A 13,481-nucleotide genomic window follows, 5' to 3' on the forward strand; every position below is an offset into this window, starting at 1 on the left:
AGCCAGAGACTCCCTTGAGTTGAGTTCCCTCAGCCTCCTCTCCCTCCCCCAGGAATTCGCCCTGAGATGAGGTAGACAGGGCCGCTGCCTGTCGGGCCTGACAGGCCCCAGCTTCCCCCCCCCCCCCCCCCCCCCCCGGCTTCCTGAGCGGGGCAGGATGCTGGGGAGCCACAGACTGTCCAGGACACTGCCGGCACTGGGGCTCACAGGGTCCTGGATGGCAGCCCTTCTGGCCCCCAGTAGACCCAGAGCCTTCTCTCTAGGGCAACAGTAGGAAACAGGGTTTTTCCACTTCGATGCAGGTGCCACCCCCTGTTAGGGACTAGAGCCCAGGCCATGCCAGCATTATGACCATGTGGGCATCATGTGGAGAAGCCCTGCAATAAAACAGGGAAAAATGGAAATATTAGGAGTGGTGAGACATTGAGTGATTTTTTTTTAAAGTGTAATATTTTTACAATATTAACATTAAAGACCAAAAATAAAAGTGCCATTTCCAACACAACCCACTCATCTGCCCATGACCCTCTGATGTGTCATTTGTGTGTAGTTGTTCTCTGTGACACCGTGGGGTTGGGGGAGGAAGGCGGGGTTTGTTCTGCCAGTTCTGGTAAGGGTCTAGGACTCGGAGGGGCCCACATGGTAGCATAGGCATGCCTACCCTGTACTGTTTTGGGTAAAGCCCTCAGGATGCATGAACAGACCAGATCCCTGTCTGGAACAGAATAGCAGATGTTCCTATTACACTGGGTGGTAGAATCACCTTTATTCTGCAAGTGAGGGTCGTGGTCAACTCTGCCTGTGGCTGGGACTTCTAAGGCATGGCCCAGGCTCACCTTGGCACCTGACACTCAGTGAGCATTTAATAAATATTTGAGAAGAAGCAAGAAAGGAAGGGGGAAGAGTCCCCATATAGTATAATTTTTTTAAAAGATTTTATTTATTTATTTGAGAGGGAGAGAGCATGAACAGGGGGAGGGGCAGAGGGAGAGGGAGAATCAGACTCCCTGCTGAGCAAGGAGCCAGACAACAAGGGGCTTGATCCCAGGACCCTGGATTGTGACCCGAGCTGAAGGCAGATGCTTAACTGACTGAGCCACCCAGGCGCCCCTAGTTTTGTTTTGTTTTGTTTTGTTTTGTTTTGTTTTGTTTTAAGAGACAGGTGTGGAGGGGTGCAGAGGGAAATGAAGAGAGAAAATCCTAAGCAGGCTCCACATGCAGTGTGGAGCCCTATATGGAGCTCGATCTCATGAACTGAGCTAAAATCAAGAGGCAGATGCTTAACTGACTGAGCCACCTGGGCGCCCCTCCATGTGGTATAATTTTAAGAACTCTGAGTACTTGGGCCCACCAAATGCTCCTTGCTACCCACCTTGGAGCTTGACATTCTCACTGTCAGTGATCCTTCCAGCTACACAGATCTGTACCCTCTCCAAAGCAGGCATCAATCATTTATTCATTCAACAAATATTTATGTGCCAGGTACAGCTCTAGGTGATGAGAATATAGCCATGAGACCAACAGACAAAAATCAGACCCTCATGAAGTTTAAATTCTGGGGGAAGAGAGAAACAATAAACAAACAAGGGATGTATTAGATATTTGTATTTATAATATATATTTTATAGTATATAAGATGGTGATAATTGCTGAAGAGGATGGTAAAGCAGGGAAGAGATACAGGGAGTGAGAAGGGCATGTAACTATTTTAGAGAGGACGACCAGGGCGACCTCACTGAGAAAGTGGCAGCTGAGTAAAGACCTAAAGGAGAAAGGAAGCAAGCCATGCAGATATGGGGGGAAGAGTGTTCAGAGAAGGAATAACAAGTGCAAAGGCCCTGAGGTAGGGCCTTTGATTTCCTACGTTAGTTTTCTCTCTTGATTTGGACCACAAGCAACATATGGGTAGGAATAATGCTTTCTAAGTCTTTAGAAATACTTTTGATTACCATTCCTATATATCCTTTGAACTCCTGAATTTTCTATCACTTGTAGGTATTACCTGTTATAAAAAAAATGTTGATTCAGCTCATGCCTCAGAAGGAGGATACACAGCACAGAGTTGGACACATAGTAGGGTTCAGTAGTTATTTGCTGTTTGAATATTTGATAGTGACACGTATAAAACACTGGGGTCTGTTTTGTCTTTTACGGATTACTAATCCCACAGCTTTCCTTAGTGGCTGTTCATTACCACGGCATCCTTCCTACTATTCAAGGGGCCATTTGTTCGTTTTCACTGCAGTTTTAACCGTAGAATTCCCGCTGCAAGATAGACCTTAGGTTTTCAGTAATGTGAGATGACCCCACTTGTCACGTTTTTGTTTTGTTTGTTTTGTTTTGTTTAAGATTTTATTTATTTATTCGAGAGAGATAGAGACAGCCAGCGAGAGAGGGAACACAAGCAGGGGGAGTGGGAGAGGAAGAAGCAGGCTCATAGCGGAGGAGCCTGATGCGGGGCTCGATCCCATAACGCCGGGATCACGCCCTGAGCCGAAGGCAGACGCTTAACTGCTGTGCCACCCAGGCGCCCCAACCACTTGTCACGGTTTTCATGAGCTTCCACCAAGCCCCTGAAGGCTCCTCAGCTAGAAGAGAATTTGCAAGTTTTTAGGGAAATACTTGTGAGGTATTTAAAACCCCGGGGAGAATGTCAACAGGGGCACCTGAGGTGTGGGCAATGAACATGAGTCACAGAACAAGAAATAGTCAACAGGGTTCAGTCCTTTCGCTGGGCGACTTGCTTGGTTCATCTCTTTGCCCTCCCGTTCAGCTGTGGGCCCGCAGATGCTCACAGGAGATTACACAACACTCGGCCAGCCCTTCCAGAAAATACTTCTGTTTCCCGACCAGCTGAAGAGCATGTTGTATGGCATATGCAATTTCATAGCTATAGACACATTGTAAAAAAGGGAGGAAAACAATGGTAAGCATTCAAAAATAATTATTTATTATTTCAGCTATTTGCTGAAATATTTGTGTTTGCAGTAGGTTCCTGTTCATTTTTACAAAGTCTGATCAATGTAGGTGATGAGGTCTCTTTTTTGCAGAGTCCAGGAGCCAGGGGCACCCACCACCTAGACAGCTGCTTAGAAGGGAGACAGCCAGGAGAGGGGGGAGCCTGAGGCAGGGAGGGAGGGCCAGCCAGGAATTAGAAACTAAAAGAGTTATCTTTTGTGCCAGAAAACAGTACAAAGGTTGTTTGCAGCAGATGGGTAAGCTTGTCACCAAGCGAGGGGGAGAGAAGTGGTTAGTGCTCAATTGGCGGAGGGGGGGCTGTTGGAGGTCTCTGTCTACAGGCCATGAAAATAAATTTGGTAGGAAATTGCTGGTCCCCCCTCTGCTCAGAGGGGAGCATCTTAAAATGCATGCTGTCAGGTTGCCATTGGGTTGGGTACAGGGCTCAAGAGGTGAGTTCATATTTTTCAAAGCTTGTCCTAAAACAATAATGGATGTACATCAGGATTTTAGGCGCAGCAAGCCCTCGGTAAAGGTTTATGGTTGAAATTCTACATGGACCCAGAATATGCATTAAAAATCCCCCACCAGCAGCTCCACCCATGTTCTCTGGTATTTATGGACAAGGCCCGCATGGAACAGCCTCCGGGGTGTCATGTTCACTGTCTCCCTCCTGCTCCACCTGCTCTGGGGCTTTCCACAGGCCTTCAGTCACTCCTCCACTCTTTACTCCCTGCCTGCCTCCTGACTTCCCCTGGAGCTTAGGTATCCTGGGGGATCATCTCAACCAAACTCATGGTAAGGGGAGGCTAATTTTCTCTCTCAGTTTGTCATGTTGATTAAGAGTTCTGTTTTTATAGGTAGAACCATGTTGATTAAGAGTTCTGTTTTTATAGGTAGAACCGGACTGTGGGCTAAAGGCACTTTCGCCAGCCTTTCTAGTTCCGCTAGTAGTCACAAACCAGCTGGTCAGGGCTACCTTAACTGCAGGCATAGTGCCAGACGGAATTAAGTCCTGCAAACAATCTGTAGCTGTTAAGTGGGAAATGTCACTATGACCTTTTTTCAGTGCTTTTTAAAAACTCAGGATTTCTTCTTTTTCTTTTTTTAAAAATTGTGTGTGTGTGTGTGTGTGTGTGTGTGTGATTAGGCAATAGCCACACAGCAAAGTTTTTAAAGTTTAAAAGGTGAAAACTCTCTCCCTACTTAACACATCCTCAAAGGCAACCAACATGCCGAAGTCTTGTGCATCCTGAGCACGTGTCTTACACATTTACACGCACACACAAAGTGGCCCACGTGATAATTTCTCTTTCCTCAGCACTTAGTTGTTGCTTTTCGTCTGCTCTCCCGTTGTGCCGTCTACCACATGACTGTCCAGTCACATCCTTTGAATCGCCTTCCATATAAAAATACCTTAATAAGCATTAGAGCTTTTGCCTAGAGAATAAGTCAACAACTTTATGGGACTGGGGCTTTGAAGCACGTTGGTGTCACACTGCTGTTAATTGAAACCACATCTTGAACGAGGTCCCTTAAGGTCATAAAGCAGGGACTCCAAGAAATGATCTGTCTTCTTAGGCTGTGGCATGTTTTCTCTTGTTCCAGAAACTAGAATGAACCGAAGCATTCCTGTGGAGGTTGATGAATCAGAACCATACCCAAGTCAGTTACTGAAACCAATCCCAGACTATTCCCTGGAAGAGGAATCGGAACCACCTGCTCTGAATCTAGAGAACATGGCACCCAACAGCTTGTCTGCGCCCAGAACCCCTCACTGTTCCTCAGGAGAATTCTCTCAGGCTCAGCCACCCCTGAAACTTTCACATCACCTACGGCCCGTGTCCCAGCAGGTCACCTGCCTGCGCACTAAAATCCTGGAGGAGAGTGAAGACAGCTTCTGGAGGAGACACCCAGACCCCGGCAAAGATTTTCCCTCGGGCTCCTCCGCAGCCAGTGAGCATGAGCCCGAGTCTGTGGTTGGAGGCCTCCCTCCGGAGCATCAGTTTTCGTTTATGGAAAAACGGAATCAATGGCTAGGATCTCAGCTTTCAGCAGCTTCTCCTGACACTGGCCATGACTCAGACAAATCAAACCAAAGTTTACCTAATGCCTCAGCAGACTCCTCGGGCAGTAGCCAAGAGGCGGTGCAACAGCCCCGGCCCCACAGGAACCGAGCAGCTCCAGATCTGCCTACAATAGACACGGGCTATGATTCCCAGCCCCAGGACGTCCTGGGCATCAGGCAGCTGGAAAGGCCCCTGCCCCTCACCTCCGTGTGTTACCCCCAGGACCTCCCCAGACCGCTCAGGTCCAGGGAGTTCCCTCAGTTTGAACCTCAGAGGTACCCAGTGTGCGCACAGATGCCGCCTCCCAACCCGCCCCCACATGCTCAGTGGAACTGTCATTACCATTGTCCTGGAGGTCCCTATCACCAGGTGCCATGTAAGTGAACTTCTGGGCTGGGAAACTAAGTAAACAAGGGCCTCGTGTCAGGCATCACTAGACCGGCACAGACTGGTCAGAGTGCAGGGAGGGCACTCTGCTTCCCAGTACAGGGGCTTTCCGTGCGTGGTTGGGTTTGCCAGGAGCTCTAGAAGAATGCCGCTTCTTAGCCCAAAGCCAGTCCCACTTGGAACCCACTTCTCTATAAAACTTTAAGAGAAAACAGATTCTTCTGTCTCGGTTAGTTTAACTGAAACCTGCCTACAGGCGGGGAGATGACCCAAATGACTTCGAGGGTATATTTTTGGTCTTAATTCTTGGACATCTGGGTTCTTCCTTCTCTGCATGCTTCTTCCCCATCTTAGATTTGGCAAAGAAAGGGGGCCTTCAGTCAGAAATCCTGGAATGTTCTTAAAACTCTGGGTTCAGGCCGTTACCTGAAGATTGAGTTGCTCCTGTGATGCTGTTGCTTCAACCCCTTTGGAGACTTGAGCCACCCCCCAGGACTGCAGTCCCCCAAACCTGGCTAAATGCTTCACACCTGCAAGTGCCTGCCCTGCTCTTCTCTCTCCAGGATGTTCTTCCCCTCCTGGCACGTTTAACCGAGCTCTATATCTCTTTTTTAACAGCTTTATTGCGATCTAATTTACATACTGTGAAGTTCGCCTTTTACCCTTTAGTGTACAATTCAATGAATCGTAGTGTTTGCAGACTTATATAATCATCACCGTATACACCTTGTCAGACTTAGCTCCAGGGTCCCTCTGGAGAACTCCTCAGATCAGTCCTTCCTTCACGCTCTCAGTTTCCTTGTGCTCTGCCTGTCAGAACACCAAGTATCAGTACGGCCTCTACTCATGGACTTGTCTACCTCTTCCTCCAGCACATCAGCAAAAGTATATCATTTTTATTTTATTTTGTTTTTTTTAGAGAGAGAGTACGTGTGCCTGTGCACAAAGGTGGGGGAGGGGCAGAGGCAGAGGAAGAGAGAGAATCTAAGCAGGATCCACACCCAGTGCAGAGCCTGACACCAGGCTCGAACTCATGGCTCTGAGCCAATATCAAGAGTCAGGCGCTTAACTGACTGAGCCACCCAGGTGCCCCAGCAAAGGGGGTGGATTATAATATATATATATATATATATATATATATATATATATATATATATATATATATATATATATATAAATCCATATAAATATATAAAAATATAATCCACAATTCTCCAGCATTTAGCACAGTGACCAGCACGTACTAGACTCTCAGTAAATTATTTCTGAAGGAGTGGCTAGGTGAATACTGTGTATCTGTGCAGTAAGCATTTCTGAAAGTGTTAAAGTCTTAGATTGAGATAAAAGGTCCATTACAATTCTTGATGTTAAGTGTCAGCTGAGGCGGCTGGAAAATAACAGGGCTGTGAGATACAGTATTTCTCTTAGCAAATAAATGCTGGAACAAAAAGCAGTTCAAATGGTCAGACCAGAGTCTGACCGAAGGCCTGATGCCTAGCTTCAAAATAAATTCTAGAAATAACCAAAATGTTGTAACCAATCACAATTTATGCATTTGTACATGTACACCTCGTATAAAGCTTCCTAAAGTGAATGGAGCAAGAGTAATTTCTAGTTTTTTTTTAAAAAAAGGAGGGAGAGAAATTTTTATCCCGATGTAGGGAAGCTTACATTCTGGAGGGAGAGATAGACACGAGGAGTCCATGCGTAGATGCCATACTGACATTAAGTGTTCTGACAGGCAGAGCACAAGGAAACAGAGCCTGAAGGACGCATTGATCTGGGGAGGTTTCCAGAAGGACACTTGAGCTAAGTCGTAGAGGAGCTTGGAAGATGTTTGGAAGAAAAACAGGAATGAATGTGAGGTTAAGAGTGAGGCCAGGAGCTATGGAAGCAGCAGGGCTCCGGCAGAAGGAGCCTCTGAGGCCTGAACCTGGGACCTTGAGTTGTGGAGGTTGGGCAGTCACTGATTGGGGTTGTGGACTGCTGCCTGCTCTAACCGCCTAGCAATAGGACGGGTGTGGTGGCAGAGTTCCTGAAGTGTGAATCACTGAGGAGTGAACCTTGGCAGCCTCGGGGTTGCGTTTAGATGATTTCCAGGTTAAAAGGGAATAATTCTGTGAGGATCAACTACTTTTTAACATTCTACTATCTGCATTTAAAGATAATTTTTCTGATCATAACAGCAATATATGTTTGCTCACAAAATTGAAATATGCCTAAAAGTCCCATTCATATTTCCATCTCCTAAATATCATTCCTTATTGGGGTTTTGACTTATATATATTTATATTTATATTTATATTTACATATATATATATTTAATGTAAAGTTAAAATAATTCCCGGTTACATTCAGTGCTCCCCAGCATCATGTAAAAGTGCTGCATAGTATTTAATCAGATGGATCTACCAAATTGTTTTTATGCTCGTCTCTGTTACTGGGCAATGTAAAGAGTTTCCAGTTTCTGATCCAATAAGCAATGCTAGGATAAACATCACGAACGTTAAGTTTTTATCTGCATTTCTGATTAATTCCTTAGATTAATGTGTAGAAGTGTGAGTACTTAGTAAGGGCTTTGTGATCCTAAGTCCCAGGCAGTTGCCTTTATCAGCTGACTGGAGAAAGCCTCATTGTGATAGACAAAGAAAGCATTAACTCAGTATGATTTGAGGATCTCAGAAAGATCTTCCCACTTACAAATATTTTTTTGTGTTGAAGCCTGAGATGACACCACAAGCAGTCCAGTCTTTGGAGCGGAGTGCAAATTGCCCCCTCTGGGCAGACTCTTTTAAAATGCAAACACCCCTGACTGGGGACTCTTTTAGTCTCTAATACCTGCTGATGAGATTTCTCTCCTCAGCTGTCCTGCCCTCCCTCAGTACACTATTTCCTTCCCCTGAAGCAAAGGAGAAGGCCGCTGGGGGTCCTGGGAGGGAGAGAGGTGATGAAAGACAGGAGAGAATTTGGACAGGAGAAGGGGCTAATTCACAGAAGACATTCAAACAGTAAGCATTTGAAACCAAGCTTAATATTACTAAATTTAAGAAAAATGTATATATGCAAAATTGTTTAAGCTACCCTTTTCCTCATTAGGTGTGCAAAAAGGACAAAACCCTCAGCCACCATCCATTGTTATGGGGTTACAGGAAAATGAACACTCCCCCCTGCTCTTGGCAGGAGTGGCAATTGGTACAACCTTCTGGAAGGCAATCTCACTATTTATCAAAATTTTAAATGTGCTTCCTTGGCCCAGCAGTCACACTTTTAGGATCTATCCCATAGAAACACTAAACAAGCCTATAAAAACACAGGAACAAGGATGTTGTTACGTAGAATAAAATACACATTTTGACATTAAAAAAAGATTAAGTGGATAAGCAAGATGCAGTGCTGATTCCGTATGTGTTAGTTTTAAAAGCTATGTGTTTAAAAACCGTACATTGAAAAGTCTGGAAGGATTGCCTGAACTGTTCCCAGTGATCATGGCGTGGGGGGCAGAGGGGGCAGGGAATTCAGAAGAGAGAGAGAGACTTTTCCTTCTAACGTAATACACTTAAATTTGTGACAGCAAACATTATTTTTATAATTAAAAATAAGTAAACGTTGAAGAAAGAAGAATACATAGAAATGAGAGCGTACAGCAGCCTTCTTCCCACACCTCTCTCGGCCCTGGCCTTGACTCCCCAAGCATCTAATCATCGGGGAGAGGGTCAGGGTTGGGCTGGCCTGGTCCGGGGAGCCCAGGGCTGAAGTTTTCTCTCAGGGCACTGCAAGCCTGGAAGCTTTATGAGGCCTCTGGCACCAATGGCTCCCGGGAAGGTCACTCTGAAGATTCAATGAGATAATACACTGAAGGCACCAGGAACGGAAGCCCTCCCCAACTAGCAGTTCTTAGTTGTTATTACTTCCATGGATCCTGCAGCCGTGTCCTGTAGAGCGTCCCTCCCCTTCCAGATCCCTCCTGCTGGTACAGATTTTAAGCATTCAGAGCAGGTGTACGGATGCTTAGTTTCATGTCAGGACTATAACTGCACTTAATTGCCAACAAAACCACTTCAAAAGAGCTGTTCACCTAAGGGATGCTCGCGCACTTGGAAACCATGGCTACCTGGTTCTACTTGGCTTTACAAGAGCATTACTTCCTCATCCGTTAATGAAAATATAAATAAATAATGATCGCCATGCAAATGGCGTATCTTTGTCTTCGCAAGTTAAAGGAGAAATGGTTACTGGTCACCCCTTTTATGTAAAAAAAAAAAAAGTGCAAAGCAGGTGAAAATGAGTAGAGAGTAAATAGAAGTAGAATAAACCCAGTTTTCTCCCCAACCCCCGACCAGTCCCCCAGAGAAGCCGGCCTCTCACTGTCTCCGGATCCTTCTGCTGAAGGTCACCAGAATGGAGATCATGCCTGTGCAAGCAAATAAAACCCATGATGCAAATCACTTGGAAAAAAAAAAAAAAGAATGTATGAAGTCTAAAAAGCCTTTATTTTACCATAAAAACGATTGCTTTCTCTACCAAGAAGACCAAATAGAAAAAAAAAAAAACTGTGGGCATATGCCTACTATTGCTCATAGGAACCTGAAAAAGTGATTATTTGTACACTGGAGTGCATGCACGATTAAAAGTAAGGCAAGAATAACCCAGATGGAAGAAATGATAAAGAAAGGAGCTGCCTTTCAGGAACCACAGCTGCTTACAGCTGTGGGGGTTCCGGTAACAGTTTATGTTGGCCATTTTGTTTCCTGGCCAAACTGATTGCGTTATATCATCATGCTTTTTGACAACTTGAAAATCAGATTTTATTTTCTCTCTCATACTCTTGTAATACCATGCTTAATAAGGAAGAAAAATGTTGAATGTTTTGACTGATAAGTGGAAAACCTCGTTTAGGATTTGGTTTACAAATTCCAAGTGGTAAAAGGCTTGTCACGTGAAGACTGGGTGTACCCAGGCCAAAAGGATCATAAGATTGATAAATAACATACAGTCCTGGGCACCCATTTATGAGTGTGCGAGATTTGTATTTTTGTTCTGTGATTAACCCTGCCTCAGAATTGAGGAGTTACCGTGTTCACAAATCACTTGTCTGTCCCCTCATCCACCGCCTTCTATCCTCCAGCTCCTGCAGAATAAATTCTCTTGATGGAATTTTAGGCACTGAGGACAAGTCAGTGGGGGAGGTATTTTTGGGCAGGAATTCTTAAGTCTACCAAGTAGGTGGCTGCCGACTTGCACGCCTCCCCTTCTCACATACTAACGAGTGTGGGTTTGTGTTTCAAAACAGACACCCACAGGCACACAGATTTTTCTCTCTCTATTTTGAGCTACTCAAGGAAACTGTATCCTATTTATCTACGTTCACTGCATGGCTAGCAATAGAGGTTCAACAAATACTTGTTGAATGAATAAAAAGAAGTTCTGTTCCCCGCCTCTGGGGGAAAGGAGTCATCCCTAATCATGAGTACAGCCTTTGTGATAGCAAGCCTTGGAAAGGCCATCTTTAATGGTCTTATGGAAGAGGGGAGGGGAGGAAAGGAGGGAGGTCAATGGGACTTGGCAATGGAACTAGTCCATTCGTTTATCAATTTATTCAACAAATGTTTCCCCAGTCCTGTGGTAGACACTGGGTATACAGCAATAAAACACATGTGGTCCTGTCCTCGTGGCGTTCACAGTCTCCTAGAGAGCCAGATAGTAGAAATCAGCAAACAAAACAACAAAGTCTCAGTGCTATGCAGGAAAAAACGGTGTTAGCATTAATAGGATGTCCTCTTTAAGAGGACACACTTGAGCTGAAATCTGAAGGGTACGAAAGTGAAGGAAGCAAGGGGCTTGGTGTAGTGAAGGCACCAAAAGCAAGCCAGTGGGGCGAGAGCAAGGTGAGCTATGCCAGAAGGTGAAGGCTGCAAGGACCAGGGTCGGGAATTGGATTTTATTCTAAGTTAAACTTCTTTAGGATAATAGAAAATTGAACTCTATAATCCCAAATAAGGAACTTAGTACAGTATGTGGCATGTAGTGAGTGTTCAGTAAATGCTAGCCACGATTCTATAGAGAGCACCCGACTAAACAAGCAAGGTTTGGTCAAAATCGTGGACTAGAATGGTTAAAATGTGAGCAATGAAAAGATACTCGCTTACCCGATAAACATTTTCATTTGGCCAATTCTCCACAAAATCAAATTCACTCACAAAAGGGAAAGCTTGTTTTTGATTGACCCTCTGGTGTTCAGTATTTCTTTGTTTTAACCAATCAAACCACAGCATAGAGGACTCTATTGTCAATTTTTAAAAATTGGTAAGGTGGGTCATTTTCATCTGCTCGCATAAACCGGTTTAAGTTTTTACTGCAGGTGGCCATTTCAGAAATGAAAGTTACAGCTAATCAAACCTTAGCCCACATGCCTTGGTGATTTTAATGACACGATTTGTTGCTATGAGACAAAAACATGTTGTGCAGGAAATAATCTGTTAGAAATCATATGACCTTGATTCAAAGGCTTTTGATTAAGAGCACTAACATCCGCTCTCTGGAAAAGAAACAAACCCTATGATTAGAGCCTGGTAGTCCTTTCAAAGCAAATAAAACCTTATTAGCCACTTATTAATGGATATGGGAAGCAAAAAATGGCTGCAAACATTAAAAACTTTCAAGGTCGCTGGCAAAGTTTCTCCTCTTTTACCTTGTCTTTCTCCTTCGTACTTGCAGAGGGAGACAGTGGGGAAAAAAATACCGAAGTGGACTGCAGATACGTAGCAAGTCTGGTGGCTTCTCCTTTTCTGTGTGTGGGAAGTTGGTTTTGTAAGCGTGCAGTCTCCATTCGTTCGTGTGTTGAGCACCCCAGCGTGTCAGCACTGTGCTTGGAGGCATGGCGGCCAATAGACACGGTCTGTGTTCTCATGGACCTTAGATGCTAGTAGGGAGGGCAGGCAAAAAGTTGACAAGAGTCATGCTTGTGAGAAGGTGGGCCCCTCTGAACAGGCAGTATGGGAGCTGAGCCCAGAACGACAAGAAGTTGGTCTGTAAAGATAGAGTGCAACAGCACGCTAGGCAGAGAGGGTGGCCATCTCATGGTCCCAGAGGTAGGAACACGCTTGGGGTGTTCAAGAAGAAAGATGACTAGGGTAGCTGGGGCTTGGTGAGCTTGGGAGAGCATAGGAGGGGCTAAGGTCGAGGACAGGGATGCGATCGTGCAGGGAGGATTTTAAGCACAAGGGGAGATCTCCAGAGGGTTGTGGCTCCAGCTCGTTTTATAAATGGTCCACTCATACAAGCCTCATCTAAAAGCAGGGCTGGCCCCCACCTGGGGACCTGATGGCTGTGGCACTTTTTTTCCCTTTTCTAGGGAAGAGGAGCAGCAGTAGCAACCTGCCCTATTGCCCTGAAATTCCACCTGGCCATCTGGACCCCTTGGAATGTGTGTGACCTGCCCCAGAATGGTTGTAAGAGCAAAATCTGTGGGGTATAACTTGTCATGCGGTCCCGTGTCCCCACTCTTGGAGGTGCTCTCCAAGTCCTGGTCTCCTTTTTCAGCCAGGGAGCTGAGATGGATCCAGGAACATCCCTTCTTCCCTCTCCCCTTCCTTCAGCCCCCAACATCAAGACCAGCCCTAAGCAATTGCAGGGAGGCATCAGGGGCAGGGCCAGGAGACAGCCTGGGTTGGAGAGGTGACAGGAAGGACCTGGCTGGTGTCCTGTGTCAAAGCAGACAATAGATTGAACCCAGGGAACCTGACCATGCTTGAGAGACTGGCTTGGCCACATTTCCAGGGTCACCCAGCCAAGTTGCCTGACTCAGACAGTAGAGACCTGGAGTCAGTGAACATGCACATTATTTGTTTTCTGTCTATACTGGAGGCTATCGTTCCCCTGACTATTCCCCTGAAAACGTCCATGGCTGCTGACTGCCAAACCAAGAATAAAATTCCCAGCCATGTTCTCACCCCCGACATTCTGGTTCCAGCCTACCTTGTCTGTGACTTGCTTGCTTGCTAGTTTTATTTCACTTTACCTTCCCGCATGTATCCTACCTTCACAGCTAGCAAACATTATTATTATTAC

General features: G+C 45.5%; 1 protein-coding gene across 4 annotated transcripts in view; it reads left to right on the forward strand.

The window, feature by feature from the left end:
• The window catches only part of TRAF3IP2 (TRAF3 interacting protein 2), a 39,947-nt gene that overhangs the window by 8,763 nt on the left and 17,703 nt on the right, over window positions 1-13,481 (forward strand). For 2 of the 4 annotated variants that reach the window (XM_057311142.1, XM_057311141.1), the window contains exons 1-2: window positions 3,437-3,756; window positions 4,567-5,403. In XM_057311142.1, coding sequence (XP_057167125.1) covers window positions 3,498-3,756; window positions 4,567-5,403 — 1,096 coding nt within the window. In that variant the 5' untranslated portion in view covers window positions 3,437-3,497. Of the gene's footprint in view, window positions 1-3,436; window positions 3,757-4,566; window positions 5,404-13,481 lie in introns of those variants that run through there. The other 2 variants (XM_044388813.3, XM_044388814.3) reach the window with 2 other exon arrangements.

Source organism: Ursus arctos, unplaced genomic scaffold, assembly GCF_023065955.2.
Source record: "Ursus arctos isolate Adak ecotype North America unplaced genomic scaffold, UrsArc2.0 scaffold_13, whole genome shotgun sequence".
In the NCBI taxonomy this organism is placed as follows: Eukaryota; Metazoa; Chordata; class Mammalia; order Carnivora; family Ursidae; genus Ursus; species Ursus arctos.